Genomic DNA, 24,851 nt, shown 5'->3' on the forward strand with positions numbered 1-24,851 from the left:
AACATTATGAGCTTGGAGGTTGTTGCTTCATCGCTGAACCAAGAGAAAGGTATGTTTATTAATAATAAAAGGGGTACGTCTATTGATCAGCGACCCTAAAACTTAGCTTTCTTCAATGTATTGGTTTAGATGACAGACTAGTTAGTATTGTTGTTCCCTTTCAAGACTTCACATCTATCAAAATCTGTCATATCTATCTATCTATCATCTATCTATCTATCTATCTATCTATCTATCTACAGTATCTATCTATCTATCTATCTATCTATTTAGATCTACTTACCTACCTATCTATATCTATATCTATATTTATCTATCTATCTATCTATCTATCTATCTATCTATCTAGATCTACTTACCTACCTATCTATATCTATATCTATATTTATCTATCCTATCTATCTATCTATCTATCTATCTATCTATCTATCTATCTAGATCTACTTACCTACCTATCTATATCTATATCTATATTTATCTATCTATCTATCTAGATCTACTTACCTACCTATCTATATCTATATCTATCTATCTATCTATCTATCTATCTATCTACAGTATCTATCTATCTATCTATCTATCTACAATATCTATCTATCTATCTATCTATCTATCTATCTATCTATCTATATCTACTTACCTACCTATCTCTATCTATCTATCTATCTATCTATCTATCTATCTCTACTTACCTACCTATCTATATCTCTATCTATCTATCTATCTATCTATCTATCTAGATCTACTTACCTACCTATCTATATCTATATCTATCTATCTATCTATCTATCTACAGTATCTATCTATCTATCTATCTATCTATCTATCTACAATATCTATCTATCTATCTATCTATCTATCTCTACTTACCTACCTATCTCTATCTCTATCTATCTATCTATCTATCTATCTATCTATCTAGATCTACTTACCTACCTATCTCTATCTATCTCTATCTATCTATCTATCTATCTATCTATCTATCTATCTAGATCTACTTACTTACCTACCTATCTATATCTATCATCTATCTATCTATCTATCTATCTAAACTATCTAATCTTTTATGTATTATCTACTGTATCCATCCATCTATCTATCTATCTATCTATCTATCTATCGACCTACCTACCTACCTACCTACCTACCTACCTACCAATCTATATATCTACCTTAACCTATTATGTATTATCCATCCATCCATCCATCCATCCATCTACCTATCCATCCATCCATCATTTACCCATTGTCTTTGTTTTTCTGTCTGTCTGTCTGTCTCTCTCTCATCTATCTATCATCGACTTTACTATTTTTATAAATAAGGCAGTGAGCATATCTCACACACCTCCTATTTTCCCCACAACAACAGTCTTTTCGGTGGGTTGGGCTGAGAGAGAGGGACTGGCCCAAGGTCACCCTGTTGGCTTTCATGCCTAAGGCAGAACTAGAACTCACAGACTCCCACTCTCTAGCTTTGTGCCTCAGCCACAAGACCACACAGGGCACACTTGTAGATGTACATCTAGTGCCACAGGCAAGGAAAGATTTGTAGCTGCAGCTCCAATGTACGTATGATTACAAAAGACTTTGGTACCCATGTACCAGCCAGCATCCTATTTTCCAACAGCTGGGTGTAGTGGAACTCCTAAAAATAAATTTAACATGAAATTTAAATGCTGTAGAAGACTTCGACGTGTTCTCCTTTTCCATTTGCCACTAAAAACGCCTTAATTTTAATTCTGGTTCTTCTCTTGGGAAACTTTTTCTGCAATGCTTAGGTGGAGATTTCTATCAAGGGCATCCAACTGGACCTTTTGCATGATCCACATACTATATATTGCAATCAGCCACAAGGAGGCAGCGGATGTCCATTGAGTGCTCCAAAACTGATGGAGATTTTATTTTAGATTGGTCATCAGTGTGGCTACAAATAACAGAACTGCAGAGTTATGGCTACCTTGTCGAAGGAATTGGGATTTTGAATTGGTCTAATTCAGTGGGGTCTGCCAGCCTTGGGGACTTTAAGACTTGGGGACTTCAACTCCCAGAATTCCCCAGCCAGCATTGCCATGGGTAATTATCATCATGTTTTGTCTCAAGGTTGGCTAAACATGGCTGCCTCTTTACAGCTTGTGGACTTCAACTCCCAGAATTCCACCACCACCATTGCCATGGTTATTTATCCTCATGTTTTGCCCCAGGATTGTCTAAACATGGCCGCCGCTTTACGGCCTGCAGACTTCAACTCCCAGAATTCCTCCGCCACCATTGCCTTGGTTAATGATCATGTTTTGTCTCAAGATTGGCTAAACATGGCCGCCGCTTTACAGCTGATGGACTTCAACTCCCAGAATTCTCCAGCTAGCATTGCCATGGTTAATTATCCTCATAGCTGCCTGGGGAATTCTGGGAGTTGAAGTTTAACGGTCTTAATGTGGCCAAGGCTGGACAGGCCTGTTCTACTCTCTTGAGATAATGTCAGATTTGCGAAGAGGTGTGTGTGTGTGTGTGTGTGTGTGTGTGTGTGTGTGTGTGAGAGAGAGAGAAACTACTGTACATATTGGTGTGAGATTCCACATGAGGCAGAAAGTTGAACCTTGCAAGGGAGTTAAAGCAGACTCCTCTGAGGAGAACTAAAATGGGGGGGCGGGCTTGCTGTGAGAATTCTGGGAGTTGAAGTCCACAGGTTTAATTATCCTCATGTTTTGTCTTAGGATTGTCTAAATATGGCCGCCATTTTACGGCCTGCAGACTTCAACTCTCAGAATTCCTCCGCCACCATTGCCATGGTTAATTATCATGTTTTGTCTCAAGGTTGGCTAAATTAATAAATAATAATAAATAATAATAATAACTTCATCTCCCAGAGAATTCTGAGAGATGAAGTCCACAAGTCTTAAAGTTTCCAAGTTTGAAGACCTCTCTTTTTCTCCAAAGTGCCCTAAGGTGAAGACAAGAAAGAGATGGAAACTAACCAAGGAGAGAAGCAACCTGGAACTAAGAAGAAATTTAATCGCCTTTTCGTCTTGCTTGAGCAGGGGGTTGGACTACAGGACCTCAAAGGCCCCTTTCAACTCTTAATATTCCTTAATCCTTGAACGTGATGGCTTTTGTTGTGGTTAGCTCTGGCCCAGCTCCTGCCCCAAGGACTGTGGATGCGGGGGAGACATCCACATGCTGCAAGCCTGTTTTGCCCCCGGTGGAATCTGCTGATGAAGGCTCCTCTGACCAAGAAAACATGAGTGACAGGGAGGAGGAGAGTGGGGCAGACAGCTCAGAAGGAGATCAATTATCTCTCTCCTCCTTGGATTCGGAACAAGAGTTAATGATACAGCCACGCATGCGGAGAGCGATGCATAGGCAGCAACAACTGAGAGATTATTATAAAAGAAAATGAGGCCACCTGTGTTTGGGTGGGGCTGGGGTCATTAGTGAGGCTGCTATAAAGAGCAGACTGTGGGTTTGGCCGCTGTGGAGGATTATCTGATTGTTGTGTTTCATGACTGCTTTACTGACTTTGACCTTTTGTGTGCTGATTTTTCCCCGCTTTGAAACTAAACCAGAGCAAAGTGTGTTTCGCTTTGTGAAAGAAGGACTGTGAATTGCCTCCCAGCTGCAAGCTAAGTATCTCAGAACTGATAAGGGACTTGTACAAATTACCAGTTTGTTTGGAGACCAGTGCTCTTTGCTATACCAAAAGAGGGCTTGGTTTAAGTGACTTTTCATTATAAAGAACATTGTTTTGAATTTTCAAACGTGTCTGAAATTGTATCTGTGCATTTTTGGGAGGATTCTACCAGAGAGCCCAACAGAGCAGCTTTAAAGGTGACCTTGGTGCAACCCACTATTTTTTATTTGTATTTTTTTTTTTCCCCAGAAAAGAACCTATGTGATAATATTCCTCAAAACAAGGTGGATTTACAGATTTTGGAGAGATTATATAAATCATCATAAAATGGACATTTTATGGTTCCTGGGCCACATCCGGTCCTTTGATTGTCCACCCTGTGTCGCTTTCTTTTTCAGGTAGTCCTCGACTTATAACCATTCATTTAGTGACAATTCAAAGTTAACTACGGCACCAAAATATAAAAGTGACTTGGGACCATTTTACAACTATGTTCCTAACACTCCAACTGCAGTGATTCGCTTAACAACGGTGGGGAGAAAGGTCAGAAAATGGGGCAAAACTCACTTAGCAACTGTCTCGCTTAGCAATAGAAATTTGGGGCTCAATTGTGGTTGTAAGTTGAGGACTATTTGTATTTTGAAGGCGATGCTATATACTGGTGTCTCTTTTTCGATTTTTCCAATGTGCGTCTGTGCACGCCAATGCAATTTCAGAGCGGTTCACAATTTTCGCGCGGTCCCCTCGGGAAAAATTACCTGCCCCTGATATAATAAGAATATAATAATTTAGTGTATTGCTACCGTACCTGAAAAACGTGACAAAGAACTGCACCAGATCCATAAAGTTACTGTGCTGTGAAAAGGCAATCTGAAAAAAAACAGAAAGAAAGAAAAACAAAATTAACTATTGCAATTGCAATTATAACTCTGCCTGATGCTTTATCCTTAAATCTTTGCTCGGAGATTTTAATCATCAATGGTTTGCATAAAGTCCCAAACAAGCTTAGAAGACATAAACCAATGTAATTTCTCCAAATTGTCAGACAATAGCAGCACTCTAGACACAGACTTCGGAGGATAATCAGAACTGCAGAAAAAACAACTTATTTATTTATTTATCTGAGGACTCGGGACAGCTCACAACATATAATAAACAATAAACAGTATCTTGGATCCAATTAATAATTTAAAATCTAACCACCACCCCGCAAAAAAAATCTATACCTGTCTTCCATTGAGGACCTGTATACTGCAGGAGTCAAAAAGAGGGACGTGAAAATATTTACTGACCCCTCGCATCCTGGACATAAACTGTTTCGACTCCTACCCACAAAATGACGCTACAGAGCACTGCACACCAAGACAACAAGACACAAGAACAGTTATTTCCCTGAACGCCATCACTCTGCTAAACAAATAATTCCCTCATTACTGTCAAACTATTCACTATTCACATAGGGGAAGGTTTGGTAGGGAAGGTTTGCCTATTTGCCGATGGCTCTAAAGTGTGCAATAGGGTTGATATTCTTGGAGGGGTCTGTAATATGGTAAATGATTTAGCTTTACTAGATAAATGGTCAAAGCAATGGAAACTGCAGTTTAATGTTTCCAAATGTAAAATAATGCACTTGGGGAAAAGGAATCCTCAATCTGAGTATTGTATTGGCAGTTCTGTGTTAGCAAAAACTTCAGAAGAGAAGGATTGAGGGGTAGTGATTTCTGACATTCTCAAAATGGGTGAACAGTGCAGTCAGGCAGTAGGGAAAGCAAGTAGGATATTTGGCTGCATAGATAGAGGTATAACAAGCAGGAAGAGGGAGATTATGATCCCGCTATATAGAGCGCTGGTGAGACCACATTTGGAATACTGTGTTCAGTTCTGGAGACCTCACCTACAAAAAGATATTGACAAAATTGAACGGTTCCAAAGACGGGCTACAAGAATGGTGGAAGGTCTTAAGTATAAAACGTATCAGGAAAGACTTCATGAACTCAATCTGTAGAGTCTGGAGGACAGAAGGAAAAGGGGGGGGAAAGATAGAAACATTTAAATATGTTAAAGGGTTAAATAAGGTTCAGGAGGGAAGTGTTTTTAATAGGAAAGTGAACACAAGAACAAGGGGACACAATCTGAAGTCAGTTGGGGGAAAGATCAAAAGCAGCATGAGAAAATATTATTTTACTGAAAGAGTAGTAGATCCTTGGAACAAACTTCCAGCAGATGTGGTTGGTCAATTCACAGTAACTGAATTTAAACATGCCTGGGATAAACATATATCCATCCTAAGATAAAATACAGAAAATAGTATAAGGGCAGACTAGATGGACCAGGAGGTCTTTTTCTGCCGTCAGACTTCTATGTTTCTATGTTTCTTACCATAGAACAATATGAAGACTGTTGACTTCCTATTGCTCTAAAGTCGTATTTCACTATTCAACATTTTATTCCTCTATTGTCAGGACCGATTAATCCCCGTGCAGCTAAAAACATAAATAAAACCCACGCAGGTCATTATTTTAAAGACACACACACACAAACACACAAATGCAATCAATTGAAGACAACCCTTGTTTAAAAGAGGCGCAAACCTAAAAGAGGGATGAAAGGAAAACATAAACATGTCATGGAGATAAAAACCTTAAGGACAGCAGCAGAAATAAAAGAGGATTAAAAGGTCCTTGGGAATTTGCAAAAATTAAAAAAGGGCTTTTTTTCTGCTGCCAATCTTGTTGCCTTGGGAAGACTCAGCTCTCCCTGAAGGACTGGGGCTTTTTAAATTTAAAATACTTTTAGCTCATGCGGTGAAAGTTGGATCTTGTGGATGGATGGATGTTGTTGTGGTTAGCTCTGGCCCAGCTCCTGCCCCAAGGCCTGTTTTGCCCCCAGTGGAATCTGCTGATAAAGGCTCCTCTGACCAAGAAGACATGAGTGACAGGGAGGAGGAGAGTGGGGCAGACAGCTCAGAAGGAGATCAATTATCTAGCTCCTCCTTGGATTCAGAACAATAGTTAATGATATAGCCACGCATGCGGAGAGCGATGCATAGGCAGCAACAACTGAGAGATTATTATCAAAGAAAATGAGGCCACCTGTGGTTGGGTGGGGCTGTGGTCATTAGTGAGGCTGCTATAAATAGCAGCCTGAGGGTTTGGCCATGGTGGAGGATTATCTGATCCTTGTGTTTCATAACTGCTTTGCTGCCTTTGACCTTTTGTGTGCTGATTTTTCTACAAAAAGATATTGACAAAATTGAAGGGGTCCAAAGACGGGCTACAAGAATGGTGGAAGGTCTTGAGCATAAAACGTATCAGGAAAGACTTCATGGACTCCATCTGTATAGTCTGGAGGACAGAAGGAAAAGGGGGGACATGATCGAAACATTTAAATATGTTAAAGGGTTAAATAAGGTCCAGGAGGGAAGTGTATTTAATAGGAAAGTGAACCCAAGAACAAGGGGACACAATCTGAAGTCAGTTGGGGGAAAGATCAAAAGCAACGTGAGGAAATATTATTTTACTGAAAGAGTAGTAGATCCTTGGAACAAACTTCCAGCAGACGTGGTTGGTAAATCCACAGTAACTGAATTTAAACATGCCTGGGATAAACATAGATCCATCCTAAGATAAAATACAAAAAATAGTATAAGGGCAGACTAGATGGACCAGGAGGTCTTTTTCTGCCGTCAGTCTTCTATGTTTCTATGTTTCTATGCGTTTACAGTGGGGGTGTCCCTCTGACCTTCCTGTCAATCAGCTTAAAGCTCTGTTGGGAGAATTGGCGCTAGGCTTATGATTGGGGGTCACCACCCCACGAGGGGCTTTATTAAGGGGTCGCGACATTCGAAAGGTTGAGAACCAAGGTTGAGAACCACTGAATCAGACACACGTTAAAAAGTTCTGCTAGCAGAAGAGGACAAAGACCCTTCCGGGCTGGTCCCCCCCTGCAACAGACTTGTTGTAAATAGATTTTGATGTCAATTTACGGGAAGAGAAGCGATAACCTGCCCCACCAACCGCGGAGCGGAGAGGCTGGCTGTGCGAGTTATTAGCCTGGCACGCGTTTGCGTATTCCGTTTCATCAAATTAGAGAGCAAAGCCGCCAGATACCGAAAAGGTTTCCAGGATTTTCCGGTTCCTATTTTGGAAAATTGGAAGGTGTGGAAGACAAATTAACACGCCCTGCAAAAGTGCACAAAAAACCCGACAAGGTTGGAAACGACGACGACGACACAGATGGATAAAGCAGACGGACGCGGAGGGCGCCTGCCTTGTATACGAGACCTCCCTGCTTTCTTCTGTTTCCCCGGGTTTTAGCATTCAAGTCAAACAGGCCTCCCGAAAGTAATGCCAGAGCCCCGTGGCCAGAATCCTAAGCGCCGGCCTTTCGACTGGAAAAACAATGCCCTTCACGTCTTCAGAACCAAGTCCCCAAATTATCCAGCTTTTCGTTTCTGCTTTGGACAGCGCAGTGGAGAGAAATTACAATAAAGAGGAGATGGTGACGGTGGTTGAAGAGGAGGAGGAAGAGGAGGAGGAAGAGGAGGTGGAAGAAAGCCAGAGGAGAAAAGCTGGAGGAGGAGGAGGAGGAGGAGGAGGAAGAGGAAGATTTGAAGGAAGAGGGGGAAGAAGAGGAGGGGGAGGAAGAGGAGAAGGATGTGAAGGAAGAGAAGGGAAAGAGGAGGAGGAGGAGGAGGAAGAGGAGGAAGAGGATGTGAAGGAAGAAAAGAAGAAGAGGAGGAGGAGGAAGAGGAGAAGGACGTGAAGGAAGAGAAGGAAGAAGAGGAGGAGGAGGAGGATGTGAAGGAAGAGGAGGATGTGAAGGAAGAGGAGGAGGATGTGAAGGAAGAGAAGGAAGAAGAGGAGGAGGAAGAGGAGAAGGATGTGAAGGAAGACGAGGTGGAGGAAGAGGAGGAGAAAAAGGAGGAGGAGGAAGAGGAGGAGGATGTGAAGGAAGAGAAGGAAGAAGAGGAGGAGGAAGAGGAGGATGTGAAGGAAGATGAGGTGGAGGAAGAGGAGGAGAAAAAGGAGGAGGGAGGAGGAGGAGGAGGAGGAGGAGGAAGTGGAAAAGGAGCAGAAAAGCCGGAAGAGGAGGAGGAGGAAAAGGAGGAGGAGGCAGAAGGAGAAGAAGAAGAAGGAGAGGAGGAAGAGGTAGAGGAAGTGGAAGAGGAGGAGAAAAGCCTGAAGAAGAGAAGGAGGAAGAGGAGGAGGGGAGAGAAAGATCTCTCTTGAGCTCCAAGTTGAAGTTTCATTTTATTGTTCAAAATAAAAAAAAGAAATAAACCCAGGCTTCCTTGGTGCAAAGCTTTTGCAACTGAGAAATGCATGTTCTCAATGTCGGGCATCAAATCAAGGTTCCGTCCGCCTGTTGAACAGCCCTTATCAATAAAAATGCTTATCGGGCTTTGACACATGGGGGGAAGAACAACAAAAGGAATTTCATATTCACCCTGCACAGAAATGGGAGGGGGAGGAAGAAGGGGGGGGGAGAATGATTCATAAAACTCTCCCTGCGGTCGGGAGGCAGGAGCATCCTTCGGTACAAGGACATCAGAAGACCACGGTGTGTTCCGGCATCAAAGAGGGAACCACCCAGGAATGCTCGCTGGGAACGGGATGGGGGGAGGAATAGAAGAGAGGGAGGGGCAATTTCTCTATTTAGAGTCAGTCCTTGTCTCTCAGAAAGAGAGGCTGGCCTGATGGCAGCTGCCTATCAAAACACAACACCTCCCAGCAAACCCCACAAAGGTGTAAAAAGTGGTTGGTAGGGAGGGAGGGAGGGGAAGGAAGGGAGAGAGGGAGGGAGGATAAAAGGAGAGAGGGAAGGAAGGAAGGAAGGAAGGAAGGAGGGAAGGGGGAGGGAGGGGAAGGAAGGAAGGAGGGAGGGAGGGGGGAGGGAGGGGAAGGAAGGGAGAGAGGGAGGGAGGATAAAAGGAGAGAGGGAAGGAAGGAAGGAAGGAAGGAGGGAGGGAAGGGGGAGGGAGGGGAAGGAAGGAGGGAGGGAGGGGGGAGGGAGGGGAAGGAAGGAAGGAGGATGAAAGGAGAGAAGGATGAAAGGAGAGAAGGAAGGAAGGAGGGAGGAAAGGATAAAAGGAGGGAAGGAGAGAAGGAAGAATAAAAGGAGGTAGGGGAGGGAGGGAGGAAAGGATAAAAGGAGGGAAGGAGGGAAGGAAGGGTTAGAGGGAGATGGGGATGAGAGGAAGGAATAAAGGAGGGAGAAAGGATAAAAGAAGGGAGGGAGGGAGGAATGAAGAAAAGAGGGAGGGAGGATAAAAAAGGAAGGGAGGGAGAAAGGAGGGAGGGAGGGAGATGGGGATGAGAGGAAGGTAGAACAGAGGTAGGGAGGATAAAACAAGGGAGGGAGGGAGGAAGAACAGAGGGACAGAAAGAGTATAAAAGGAGGGAGGGAGATGGGGATGAGAGGAAGGCAGAACAGAGGGAGGGAGGATAAAAGGAGGGAGGGAGGAAGAACAGAGGGATAGTAATGATTTAAAAAACCAGACTACAATGAATGCTTGTATGTACTGAAACACTATGGCTTTAAGAGTTAGTGTTGGGAACTGCCACAAGAGGGAGCCAGAAGCGTGATTCCTTCTCTGTGTCTGTTTTTCTGCTGGTTATGTGCTAATTCATTGTGGCTGCTGTAGTAAGAACTGTGTGTTCGATGATGGTTTATGTATTTGTAAGCTGAACAAGTAAGGCTTGTAGTATAGTAATGGAAAAAATATTGACTGATTTGACCGTGTATGACTGGACTGTTTAACTTGGCTACGATATTTGCTGAAACATTACTCATATCTCCTGTCTGCTAGAATTCCACGTTTCTTTTGCACATGTGCACCCTTAATAACTCAGGGGTCACTCTACATAGTCCTTAACGGTCTTGGCAACTTTTAAGACTTGTGGGTTTCAAGCCCCAGAATTCTCCAGCCATCCGGGAGTTGAAGTCCACAAAGTCTTAAAGGCTGCCAAGGTTGGAGACCCCCTGTGTTAGGCAGCGGGTCCTACTGCGATCCAGCTGTTCCTCGGGCAGATGTGCGCGAGGAGGCTTTGAAGCCGCGGTTTGTCCTCTCCTCCCTCTTTTAAATCAGAAGGAAGAAAAAATGTTTTATGGATTAGTGAAGCACCAACAACTCACAGCAAAACCTCGTCATCGGCGGTGGATGCCCTGAAGGGGATAAAATGAACAGGGACACACAACACACACAAACACAAACGCGCATGCCCAGACACACACTTTTGAGTTTTAGGAGGAGCACAGCTCGAGGAAGGAACAAGCTTCAAGCAACAAACCTGGTTGGTTTGGATCTTTGGAAGGTCCGTTTGTTCAGCGGGGATCAAACCGACAAAACGCACGTTCGGTGCCCGAGGAAGGTTCTCGGATTGCCCCGCTCTCTCTCCTGGGGATCAAACCCCACATTTTGCAAATTGTGATTAGGGCTGGGAGAGAGGAAACCCAAGACTTTGCCGTAAGATTGAAGCAACCGGTCAAGAGGGTTTGATCGAATTCTTCATCTCTCGGGGGAGATGGAAAGAGGGTTTGTTTAAATGGGGGGGGGGGAGATAGGGAATGGGGTTTCCGACCTTGGCAACTCTAAGACTTGTGGACTTCAATTCCCAGAGTTCCCCACACCTGGGAGGGAGGGAGGGAAGAAAGAAGGATGGACAGAGGGAGGGAAATAGAAAAGGAGAGAGGAAGAAAAAAAGAGTAGGTCGGTAGGTAGGTGGGGAGAGAGGGAGGGAGGGAAGAAGAAAGGGAGGGAGGGAGGGACGGAGGGAGGGACGGAGGGAGGAAGGAAGGAAAAAGAGAGAGGGAGGAGAAGAAGGGAAGGAAGGAAGGAAAAAGATGGAGGAAGGGAGAAAAGAAAAAGAGGGAGGGAGGAGAAGAAGGGAAAGGAAAGGAAAAGAAAGGAAAGGAAAAGAAGGGAAAAGAAAGGAAAGGAAAGGAAAAGAAAGGAAAAGAAAGGAAAAGAAAGGAAAAGAAAGGAAGAGACCCATCTCTCTCTCTTAACCCCTATCATCTATCTGTTGTTTCTCTTTTCATCTGTATCATTTATCTATTTATCTGTCTGTCTCCCCAACTTTCTCTATCCATCTCTCTCTTAATTTCTATCATCTATCTGTCTCTCTCTTTTCATCTCTATCATCTATTTATCTGTCTGTCCCCTCCTCTCTATCCCTCTCTCTTTATCATCTCTCTTTATCTCTCTGCCCCCCTCCATTTCTCTCTTAATTTCTATCATCCTTCTATTTATCTGTCTCTCTTAATCTCTACCATCTATCTCTCTATTTATCTATCTCTCTTTTCATCTCTATCATCTATCTATTTATCTGTCTGTCCCCTCCTCTCTATCCCTCTCTCCTAATCTCTATCATCTCTATTTATCTTTCTACCCCCCTCCATTTCTCTCTTAATTTCTATCATCCTTCTATTTATTTATTTATCTGTCTGTCTCTCTTTACCATCTATCTCTCTATCTATCTCTCTTTTTATCTGTATCATCTATTTATCTGCCCTCCGTCTTGCTATCCATCTTTCTCCCTTAATCTCTATCATCTATCTATTTATCTGTTTGCCTATCCATGCATCTCTCTCTCTCTCTCACACACACACACACACACACACACATATACAACTCCCAATTTATTTCTCTATTTCTTCTACCTATTCATCTCTTTTTTTTCTTTCAGATCCTTCCCTTTATACAAAAAGGATATTGAGAGGAGAGGATGTTGCAGAGGAGAGCAACAAAGAGGATTAGGGAATTTGAGGCTAAAATATAGGAAGGACGGTTGCAGGAACTGGGCATGGCTAGTTTAGTGAAAAGAAGGACCAGGGGAGACACGATAGCAGTCTTCCAATATCTATGGGGTTGCTACCAAGAAGAGGGAGTCAAGCTATTCTCCAAAGCAAAAGAAAGAGAAAGAGGGGGGGGAGGAAGAAAGAAAGAAAGACAGAAAGACAAAAAGAAAGAAAGAAAGAAAGAAAGAAAGAAAGAAAGAAAGAAAGAAAGAAAGAAAGAAAGGACAGAAGGAAAAGGGGGGACATGATCGAAACATTTAAATATGTGAAAGGGTTAAATAAGGTCCAGGAGGGAAGTGTTTTTAATAGGAAAGTGAACACAAGAACAAGGGGACACAATCTGAAGTTAGTTGGGGGAAAGATCAAAAGCAACGTGAGAAAATACTATTTGACTGAAAGAGTAGTAGATGCTTGGAAGAAACTTCCAGCAGACGTGGTAGATAAATCCACAGTCACTGAATTTAAACATGCCTGGGATAAACATATATCCATCCTAAGATAAAATACAGGAAATAGTATAAGGGCAGACTAGATGGACCAGGAGGTCTTTTTCTGCCGTCAATCTTCTATGTTTCTATGTTTCTATCCTTTCAAAAGAATTATGTTTCCCCCTCCGTAAAATGCCAACTGCCTCTCAGGTCACCACGTGAAGCAAAACTGCCAGAGAAGCTGAGAAAACATTTGATTAGGAACAAGACCAGCCACCGCTGTTCCCCAAGGCTGCTAAAGCCCGAAAGCGGACGCTTAAATCATCTTTACTCCACTGAGCTCACTCGGCGTGTAAAAATGCGCGCTGGGGTTTCTAGCCGCAGCCGCGGGGAACGGTTCCCACCAGGAGAGCCATGGACTGCGTTCCTCTTTCACCGCATGCTTAAATAAATAAGCATAAATGAAATAAAACTGGAAATAAATAAATCGTAAAGAGAGTCTCGAAACGTTCAAAACTGTCCCTGAGTTCGCGTTGAAATAGCCGCAACATTTCCGGCAATCTATGCAGTAGTCATGACGGTCCCTAACATCTCTATTTGCGGCCACGTCCTTCCGTTAGTTTTGCCCCATCTTGCGACAGGTGTTAAATGAATCATTGGCATTGCGTTAGATAACAAGGTTGTTAAGTGAATCTGCCTTTCTTGTTGGCTTTAATTGTGGGAAAGGTCGCAAAACACACACCGTGTTGAAGGAGATCCTTGAGCTACAAACCCACCACGTTGAGGGAGATTCTTGAGCTACAAACCCACCACATTGAGGGAGATCCTTGAGCTACAAACACACCACGTTGAGGGAGATCCTTGAGCTACAAACATATCACGTTGAGGGAGATCCTTGAGCTACAAACACACCACATTGAGGGTGATCCTTGATCTACAAGCACACCACATTGAGGGAGATCCTTGAGCTACAAACCCACCACATTGAAAGAGATCCTTGAGCTACAAACACACCACATTGAAAGAGATCCTTGAGCTACAAACACACCACATTGAGGGAGATCCTTGAGCTACAAACACACCATGTTGAAGGAGATTCTTGAGCTACAAACACACCACGTTGAGGGAGATCCTTGAGCTACAAACACACGACATTGAGGGTGATCCTTGATCTACAAGCACACGACATTGAGGGAGATCCTTGAGCTACAAACCCACCACATTGAAAGAGATCCTTGAGCTACAAACACACCACATTGAAAGAGATCCTTGAGCTACAAACACACCACATTGAGGGAGATCCTTGAGCTACAAACACACCATGTTGAAGGAGATTCTTGAGCTACAAACACACCACGTTGAGGGAGATCCTTGAGCTACAAACACACCACGTTGAGGGAGATCCTTGAGCTACAAACACATCATGTTGAAGGAGATTCCTGAGCTACAAAGCCACCACATTGAGGAAGATCCTTGAGCTACAAACACACCACGTTGAGGGAGATCCTTGAGCTACAAACACATCACGTTGAGGGAGATCCTTGAGCTACAAACCCACCACGTTGAGGGAGATCCTTGAGCTACAAACACACTACGTTGAGGGTGATCCTTGAGCTACAAACCCACCATGTTGAGGGAGATCCTTGAGTTACAAACACACTACGTTCAGGACGATCCTTGATCTACAAGCACACCATGTTGAAGGAGATCCTTGAGCTACAACAGCACCATGTAGAAGGAGATCCTTGAGCTACAAACACACCACATTGAAAGAGATCCTTGAGCTACAAACATACCCTGTTGCATACAATCCTTGAAATGGAAAGCAGATTGAAGGGAATGAATGGATGTCTGGGGCAGGGCCGTGTTCGAGGTCAGCTTGCCGCTAATCAGTGCTAAAGCCGCATCAATTTTGCAAGTAGTTGCCTTGTTCAAAAAAATTGCTTTCATGGCTTCTGTCCCTTCGGACAAAGCTGGCCTAATGAACCGTGTCTAGCCCTGGACTTTCCCTTCGCCTTGTTCCTTTGCCAAATCCCCTCTTGTTCTTCTTTCTCCCGGCAGCGACGAGGAGCAACCTACACATAAACCAGGATTGCCCTGTGGCTTTGGGTTAGAAACCTCCGCAGATCCTTCGTAAGGCTCTGAATAATGTCCTGCGGTCTTGAAGGCTGGCTGGCTGCGTCCACGGACAGCCAACTAGCCGCCAGAAGCCACGGTCGAGAATTCTATCAATTCACAACATCCAGGCTGACTTAACCCTGGACCAGTGGTTTTCAACCTTTCTTGAGCCGCGGCACATTTTTTACATTTACAAAATCCTGGGGCACAGCACCAAACAAAATGACACAAAATGACACTCTAAGACAATGCATATTATACATACATCTCCCTCTTGTGTGTGTGTGTGTGTGTGTGTGTGTGTATACACACTGTTGAACCATTTCCAAAAACAGGTGAGGGCTGGGGGGGTTTCCTCTCTTATTCTTTGGGTGCTTTTTATCATATGCTTTAATCAAAAGTCACTTCTCTCTTTTGTTTCTCTCTCTTTCCTCTCATTCTCTGCCTCAGTCATTTTCTCATTTATTTATTTTTCTCCCCTTTTTTCTCATTTCTCTCTCTCTCCCTTCCTCTCCTTCTCTCTCTCTTGTTTTCTCTCTCACACTCACTCACTCTCTTTCTCTCTCTTGCTTTCTCTCTCTCTCTTGCTTTCTTTTTCTCTCACACTCTCTTTCTTTCTTTCTCTCTTTCTCTCTCTCTTGCTTTCTTTCTCTCTCTTTCTCTCTTGCTTTCTTTCTCTCTCTTGCTCTCTCCCCCTCTCTCTTTCTATCTCTCTCTTGTTCTCTCTCCCTCAGTGTCTCTCTCTCTCTTTTTCTCTCTCTTGCTTTCTTTCTCTCTCTTTCTCTCTTGCTTTCTTTCTCTCTCTTGCTCTCTCCCACTCTCTTTCTCTCTCTCTCTTGTTCTCTCTCCCTCAGTGTCTCTCTCTCTTTTTTTTTTCTCTCTCTTGCTTTCTCTCTCTCTCTCTCTTGCTTTCTTTCTCTTTCTCTCTCCCCTCTTGCGGCACACCTGACCATGTTCCACGGCACACTGGTTCAAAAACACTGCCCTAGACCATCCTAGACCAAGCCAAGTCCAAAAATGCTGAAGGAATGGCTAGAAGCCTGGTGCTCTGGCAAATCAGCCATCAACAGGCATGTAGAGATAAAGCACATCTACATAATGGGCAAATGAGACCATCAACAAGCCCAAAAGGGACCCAAAGGATCAAAACCTCTCCCTGTCACCAATCCGCACAGATTAACACCAAGATTAAACTCAGATCAACAATATAACAAACAATAACAATGCACACAAGTTTTCGGCACCTGAGGAAAAAAAGGTTGCTTGTAGGATGCTTGGCTGCATAGCCAGAGGTATAACAAGCAGGAAGAGGGAGATTGTGATCCCGCTATATAGAGCGCTGGTGAGACCACATTTGGAATCCTGTGTTCAGTTCTGGAGACCTCACCTACAAAAAGATATTGACAAAATTGAACGGGTCCAAAGACGGGCTACAAGAATGGTGGAAGGTCTTAAGCATAAAACGTATCAGGAAAGACTTAATGAACTCAATCTGTAGAGTCTGGAGGACAGAAGGAAAAGGGGGGACATGATCGAAACATTTAAATATGTTAAAGGGTTAAATAAGGTCCAGGAGGGAAGTGTTTTCAATAGGAAAGTGAACCCAAGAACAAGGGGACACAATCTGAAGTTAGTTGGGGGAAAGATCAAAAGCAACATGAGAAAATATTATTTTACTGAAAGAGTAGTAGATCCTTGGAACAAACTTCCAGCAGACGTGGTTGGTAAATCCACAGGAACTGAATTGAAACCTGCCTGGGATAAACATAGATCCATCCTAAGATAAAATACAGAAAATAGTATAAGGGCAGACTAGATGGATCATGAGGTCTTTTTCTGCCTTCAGTCTTCTATGTTTCAATAATAATAATAATAATAATAATAATAATGATGATGATGATGATGATAATAATAATAATAATAATAATAACGACTCTGGCATAAGCCAGTGAAAGTGGTCCCAGTGGTCCTTGGCACGCTGGGCGCAGGGCCAAAGGATCTCAGCGGACATTTGAAAACCATCGGAATTGACAAAATCTCCATCTGTCAATTGCAAAAGGCCGCTTTACTGGGATCGGCACACATAATTCGCCGCTACATCATGCAGTCCTAGGTGCTTGGGAAGCGCCCGACTGGTGATGAAATACGAAATCCAGCATAGTGATCTTGTTTGCTGTGTTGTACTGACATAATAATAATAATAATAATAATAATAATAATAATAATAATAATAATAATAATAATAATACGAAGAAAAACAAAACGAGTGGGAAAGCAGAGGGGAAAGAAATAGAAGAGGAAAAGGTAAAAGGAGGAAAAAAAGCAGAAATGCACTTTTTTAACGCAGCAGAACAAGGCAATAACGTACAGCCTCAAACTTTTTACTATTACGCCAGAGATGAAATCTGGAGAAGGTTGTCGCCGAGGGTAATTTCCCTGTTGGAGCTGCGCCGCGAGAATCCTCCGCGGAGATGGCTACCGAACCAGGTCAACGTCTAGTTTGGGGTGATAAGCGGTGGGGGAGAAGGGGGTTTTATATTCCCACGGGCCCTTGATTGATTGCCGTTGTCTTTTTGATGGATAGGCCTCCGCTTCCGCGCACGGATAATACTGTTGCCGAGGGGCTTCTGCCTACGGTGATATTACTTTACGCTGGCGCGGCGGCGGTAGTTCTAAAACTAATTCGGAGATGCTCGGCTGGCTTTCTGGATTTGCCGCAGAGAGCGTTCGGTAGAGGCAGCTCCTTTTTTCCAGGGGGGAAACGGAGATCAAACGGACAACTATTTAGGGTTTGGGAGGGGGGCAAGCCGAGAACTTTAGGACACGTAAATTGAGCAAGATTCCCACCCGAAAGCAAGAAGACTGCGATGTGATTACAAAACTAGAAGTTAGTAACAACTCTCAGGGTAGCCCAAGGGTTAAAAGCAGGGGCGAGCTGCCTCCGGTATGCCTGGGATCACCGTTCCGGTAGCAGAAATGGTGATGCGTGCGCATCTGCGCTTCCTTGCTGCACGCCTGCACACCATGTGCAGTGTTGTGGTTAGCTCTGGCCCAGCTCCTGCCCCAAGGACTGTGGATGTGGGGGAGACATCCACATGCTGCAGGCCTGTTTTGCTCCCGGAGGAATCTGCCGATGAAGGCTCCTCTGACCAAGAAGACATGAGTGACAGGGAGGAGGAGAGTGGGGCAGACAGCTCAGAAGGAGATCAATTATCCAGCTCCTCCTTGGATTCAGAACAAGAGTTAATGATACAGCCACGCATGCGGAGAGCGATGCATAGGCAGCAACAACTGAGAGATTATTATCAAAGAAAATGAGGCCACCTGTGGTTGGGTGGGGCTGTGGTCATTAGTGAGGCTGCTATAAAGAGCAGCCTGTGGGTTTGGCCATTGTGGAGGATTATCTGATATTATAAAATATTATTTTACTGAAAGAGTCGTAGATGCTTGGAACAAACTTCCAGCAGACGTGGTTGGTAAATCCACTGTAACTGAATTTAAACATGCCTGGGATAAACATATATCCATCCTAAGATAAAATACAGGAAATAGTATAAGGGAAGACTAGATGGACCAGGAGGTCTTTTTCTGCCGTCAGTCTTCTATGTTTCTATGTTTCTATTTAAGAACTCAAGCCTGGAAAAATGTTCCTATTAAAAACAGGAAAGTGAACACAAGAACAAGGGGACACAATCTGAGGTTAGTTGGGGGAAAGATCAAAAGCAACATGAGAAAATATTATTTGACTGAAAGAGTAGTAGATCCTTGGAACAAACTAAAAGAACAATATTTAGTTTTTTTTCAGTTTGTTTAAAGCGGGCAGGCGACACTTTTATGCCAAATAAATAAATAGGATCTCTGCTATTTCTACCTCGGCCTATAATTTCAGCAATATGAAAGACGGGCGACACAAAAGATTTTATTTTTCCCCCACCTCCTCAAAATAAAACATCAGAGGGAAATAATTACGGCGCTATTATCTGTCAGACAAAGGATGCTAGTAATTTTTTTTTTAAAGCACATCCTGTTTACCGAGTGCGTTTTTAATAACTTGTTGTTGAGTGGGCTAATTACATCATTCGAAACGTTCCCGTTTTCGGCAAAAGGACATCCCTAAGATAAGCATGTGCATCATCAGGCAAAACGTATCTGACAGACTGAATCCCAGAGTTGAACTTCGGCAGCTCCGTTCTCCAATTGTTTGTGGCATGAATTTAATTCATCCAGGCCAAATCACAACACGGTCTGAAATGGAGATCGCGTCTCTTTAAGGCACCACGGATCTCTGACATAAAACCGATGAGACACCTGCGACTGCGGTCATCGGAGTTTGCGCCCGCTAAAAAAAAATATTATTATTTTTTTTTAATGATTTCTGTAGCCAGGTTTGCTGGCTTCTCAATCGAATTGATGTCCTTCCTCCATCCCTTTATAACCCTTTATAACAGACTCAAACTCAACCCTGATAAGACGGAGTGGCTGTGGGTTTTGCCTCCCAAGGACAATGCCATCTGTCCGTCCATCACCCTGGGGGGGGGAATTATTGACCCCCTCGGAGAGGGTCCGCAACTTGGGCGTCCTCCTCGATCCACAGCTCACATTAGAGAACCATCTTTCAGCTGTGGCGAGGGGGGCGTTTGCCCAGGTTCGCCTGGTGCACCAGTTGTGGCCCTATCTGGACCGGGACTCACTGCTCACAGTCACTCATGCCCTCATCACCTCGAGGCTCGACTACTGTAATGCTCTCCACATGGGGCTACCCTTGAAGAGTGTTCGGAAACTTCAGATCGTGCAGAATGCAGCTGCGAGAGCAATCATGGGCTTCCCTAAATATGCCCATGTCACACCAACACTCCGCAGTCTGCATTGGTTGCCGATCGGTTTCCGGTCACAATTCAAAGTGTTGGTTATGACCTATAAAGCCCTTCATGGCACCGGACCAGACTATCTCAGGGACCGCCTTCTGCCGCACGAATCCCAGCGACCGATTAGGTCCCACAGAGTTGGCCTTCTCCGCGTCCCGTCCACTAAACAATGTCGTCTGGCGGGACCCAGGGGAAGAGCCTTCTCTGTGGTGGCCCCGACCCTCTTGAACCAGCTCCCCCCGGATATTAGGATTGCCCCCACCCTCCTTGCCTTTCGCAAACTCCTGAAAACCCACCTCTGCCATCAAGCATGGGGGAATTGAGACATCTCCCCCAGGCCTATATATTTTATGCATGGTATGTTTGTGTGGATGTCTTGCTTTTTAAATAAGGGGATTTTTAGATATTTTAAATATTAGATTTGTTATACATTGTTTTTGTTATGGCTGTGAGCCGCCCCGAGTCTACGGAGAAGGATGGCATACAAATCTAATAAGTAAGTAAGTAAGTAAGTAAGTAAGTAAGTAAGTAAGTAAGTAAGTAAGTAAGTAAGTACCAGTAAGTAAGTAAGTAAGTAAGTAAGTAAGTAAGTAAGTAAGTAAGTAAGTAAGTGTAAATAAATTTGTATGCTGCCCCAAGTCTACGGAAAGGGGTGGCATACAAATCTAATAAATGAATGAATGAATGAATGAATGAATGAATGAATGAATGAATGAATAAAATCTGTCTGTTTAAATTATTCAAATGAAAGGAGGCGGGAGGCGCACCAATCCCAATGCCCTTTTAAAACTGATTTTAAAGACAAGTGGAGCAAACTTCCAAAGAAGGAGGAGGAAGAGGTATGTTTGTGTGTATGTTTACTTTTAATAATGGGGGTTTTAGTGTTTTTTAAATTATTAGATTTGTTTTTACATTGTCTTTTATTATTGCTGTGAGTCGTCCCGAGTCTACGGAGAGGGGCGGCATGCAAATCTAATAAATAAATAAATGATATAAAGAGCTCGGCATTGGCGGGGAAAGAAATATTAGGAGCACAAAAAGGGAATTTAGAGGCTACAAACTTCCTAAAAAAAAAAAAGCTAAGAAAAGGAGTCCAGGGGGGGGGGGGAAGCTAAACCAGACAGATGAAGATGGTGAATCTATCCCTTTTCGATGACTTTAAGCCATCATAAAACATAATTGAAAGCAGGCAAAATAAACAGGAGGCCAAAGGAGGCCGGGCACCAGCATTTGAATCGGAGTCAAGGCCAGGCATCAATGCAAGTTTCCCGCTGACCTTAAATAACCAAGATTGGGAGGCAAAGCGGAGAAAGGAGGAAGCATTTTACTGAGCTCGTACGCCCATTTTAACTGCATTTCTCTCGTCCCCCAAGAAACCTATCTAGTTTTCTGATTAACTTTAATCTAAGTATGTTGTTATGTTGCTGCAGATTTCCATACGTTTGATTTTTTAAAATTATGGCTCGGTTCAATACAATTTTAGAGAAGGTGTTAGAGAAGGAAGGAAAAAGAGGGGAGGGAGGGGGGAGATCTAGGGAGGGGAGGGAGGGAGGGGAAAGAGGGAGGAAGGGAGGAAAGAAAGAGAGGGAAGAGAGGGAGGAGAAGGAAGGGAGGGAGGGAGGAAGGAAGGAAAAAGAGGGAGGAAGGGAGGAAAGAAAGAGAGGGAAGAGAAGGAGGAGAAGGAAGGAAGGAAGGATGGGAGGGAGGGAGGAAAAAGAGGGAGGGGAGGAGGGAGGCAGGGAGGGAGGAGAAGGAAGGAAGGAAGGAAAAAGAGGGAGGAAGGGAGGAAAGAAAGAGAGGGAAGAGAGGGAGGAGAAGGAAGGAAGGGAGGGAGGGAGGAAAAAGAGGGAGGAAGGGAGGAAAGAAAGAGAGGGAAGAGAGGGAGGAGAAGGAAGGAAGGGAGGGAGGAAGGGAGGAAGGAAGGAAGGAAAAAGAGGGAGGAAGGGAGGAAAGAAAGAGAGGGAAGAGAAGGAGGAGAAGGAAGGGAGGGAGGGAGGAAGGAAAAAGAGGGAGGGAAGGAGGGAGGCAGGGAGGGAGGAGAAGAAAGGAAGGAAGGAAGGAAAAAGAGGGAGGAAGGGAGGAAAGAAATAGAAGGAAGAGAGGGAGGAGAAGGAAGGGAGGGAGGGAGGAAGGGAGGAAAAAGAGGGAGGGAGGGAGGAAAGAAAGAGAGGGAAGAGAGGGAGGAGAAGGAAGGAAGGAAGGAAGGAAGGAAGGAAGGAAGGAAGGAAAAAGAGGGAGGGAGGGAGGGGAAGGAAGGAAGGAAGGAAGGAAGGAAGGAAAAAGAGGGAGGGAGGGAGGGGAAGGAAGGAAGGAAAAAGAGGGAGGGAGGGAGGGGAAGGAAGGAAGGAAGGAAGGAAGGAAGGAAGGAAGGAAGGAAGGAAGGAAGGAAGGAAGGATGGATAAAGAGAGCGGAAGGCAGGAAGGCAGGCAGATTATAACCATAGTGGTGGGCCTGGCAGCTTAATCTATATTCCCCTAACAATCATGTTGATAAGACCCAAACATCCGGCATGCTAATATAATCGCTTTTTAAAAATTCAAATAATGGCTCCTAAAAATCTTTTTATTGCTTTTCTTTCCATCTCCCCTGCCCTGCCCCTCCCACACAGATACAAAAAGAGAGCATCTGTTAAGGATTTTTTTTTTAGACTGATGAATAAAACATTTAAGGAAACACATCTGTAAACAGAAATGCACAACTCCAGCCCAAAATGATTTCAAGATTATTGCATTCCTGTTCTGTGTTAGATAGGAAGCCGCAGCTGCGAGAGTTTTTCTACCTTTGAAAAACACTATTTCCAATGCAAACGTGGAGGATTAGGTGCTTTGGGGAGTTTATGGTCTCTTGTGAACACGCAAAGTGTTAATACCACTTTACAAGGCCTTGGTAAGGCCACACTTAGAAACATAGAAATATATTGATGGCAGAAAAAGACCTCCTGGTCCATCTAGTCTGCCCTTATACTATTTCCTGTGTTTTATCTTAGGATGGATCTATGTTTATCCCAGGCATGTTTACATTCAGTGACTGTGGATTGACCAACCACGTCTGCTGGAAGTTTGTTCCAAGCATCTACTACTCTTTCAGTAAAATAATATTTTCTCATGTTGCTTTTGATCTTTCCCCCAACTAACTTTAGATTGTGTCCCCTTGTTCTTGGGTTCACTTTCCTATTAAAAACACTTCCCTCCTGAACCTTATTTAACCCTTTAACATATTTAAATGTTTCGATCATGTCCCCCCTTTTCCCTTCTGTCCTCCAGACCAGGGGTCCCCAAACTTGGCAACTTTAAGACTTGAGGACTTCAATCCCAGAATTCTCCAGCCAGCACAGTCTTAAAGTTGCCAAGTTTGAAGACCTCTGCTCCAGACTACACAGATGGAGTTCATGAAGTCTTTCTTGATAAGTTTTATGCTTAAGACCTTCCCGTCGACTAAACAATGTCGCTTTGGGGGGCCCAGGGGAAGAGCCTTCTCTGTGGCGGCCCCGGCCCTCTGGAACCAACTCCCCCCAAAGATTAGAATTGCCCCCACCCTCCTTGCCTTTCGCAAGCTACTTAAAACCCACCTCTGCCGTCAGGCATGGGGGAATTGAGATCCTCTTCCCTCTAGGCCTTTACAATTCTATGCATGGTATGTCTGTATGTTTGGTTTTTATATTAATGGGTTTTAATCGTTTTTTAATATTAGATTACTATTGTACACTGTTTTATTGTTGCTGTTAGCCGCTCCGAGTCCCCGGAGAGGGGCGGCATACAAATTCAAGAAAGAAAGGAAGAAAGGAAGGAAGGAAGGAAGGAAGGAAGGAAGGAAGGAAGGAAGGAAGGAAGGAAGGCAGGCAGGCAGGCAGGCAGGCAGGCAGGCAGGCAGGCAGGCAGGCAGAAAGAAAGAAAGAAAGAAAGAAAGAAAGAAAGAAAGAAAGAAAGAAAGAAAGAAAGAAAGAAAGAAAGAAAGAAAGAAAGAAAGAAAGAAAGAAAGAAAGAAAGAAAGAAAGAAAGAAAGAAAGAAAGAAAGAAATTCTTGTAGCCAGTCTTTGGACCCGTTCAATTTTGTCAATATCTTTTTGTAGGTGAGGTCTCCAGGTTTATTTCAATCAGCAAAATGCAGTCGTTTGTGAAGCTTCTGGTTTAATTTTGCTAAGCATAAGTTGACAGGTTATGGAGTGGTGATTTTTACGGAGAGGGGCAGCATACAAATCTAATTAATAAATAATAAATTAATAAATTAATTAATTGAGTGAGGACAAAAGTGAAATGTGTGATAAGGAGACATATCACTCAGCAATAGGGAGTCTCTTATATCTGTCACAGTGGTCTAGACCAAACGATGCTTGTGCAGTTATCATTCTAAGTCACTTTACTGCTGCACCTACAAAATTACATTGGGTGGGTATGAAAAGGATTCTCGGATATTTGAAGGGAACTGTGAATTGGGGTCTTCAAATACAGGTCACTGAAGAATTAAAATTAAAATGCTGTGTGGATAGCGATTGTGCAAATGATGTAAACCCCAGAAAATCTACTTCTGGGCTTGTAATAATGTTTGCAGGGGCTTTAATTGGTTGGAAGTCCAAAAAACAAACAACGGTTGATGTTACAACTGCAGAAGCAGAGTTTATTGTATTGTCTGAGTTCTGTTCTGAAATGAATACAGTGGTTACAAGCTTTAAATGTAAACGTAAATGGAGCAGTAGTGGTATTTGAGGATAATGCGGCCTGTATTAAAATGGCAACAGGTGACAGAGAGAAAAACAGAAGTAAACTAAGTATTGTAATGTCAGAGAAGCTGTGAAAAAAAAATGATTAATTTATGTCATTGTTCTTCGGAGGATAATTTAGCAGACGTGGTGACCAAACCATTGGGTGGTATATCCATCATAGAAAATATGTAAAATTAATTGACATTTGTTCTTCACTGGGAGAACCAATCGGACCATGGTGAGTCAATGAATCTTGCCTGGTGACCTCAGTCAGTCAATCAAAGTGAAGTTTTGACTGGACATGTCCAGA

At 43.5% G+C, this 24,851-nt stretch overlaps 1 protein-coding gene across 1 annotated transcript in view; it reads right to left on the minus strand.

The window, feature by feature from the left end:
- ATRN (attractin) overlaps window positions 1-24,851 on the minus strand; it is a 144,296-nt gene that overhangs the window by 40,480 nt on the left and 78,965 nt on the right. The window contains 1 exon segment of the mRNA XM_070756719.1: window positions 4,437-4,498. Coding sequence (XP_070612820.1) covers window positions 4,437-4,498 — 62 coding nt within the window.

This window comes from Erythrolamprus reginae, chromosome 7 (assembly GCF_031021105.1).
Source record: "Erythrolamprus reginae isolate rEryReg1 chromosome 7, rEryReg1.hap1, whole genome shotgun sequence".
Taxonomy (NCBI): domain Eukaryota; kingdom Metazoa; phylum Chordata; class Lepidosauria; order Squamata; family Dipsadidae; genus Erythrolamprus; species Erythrolamprus reginae.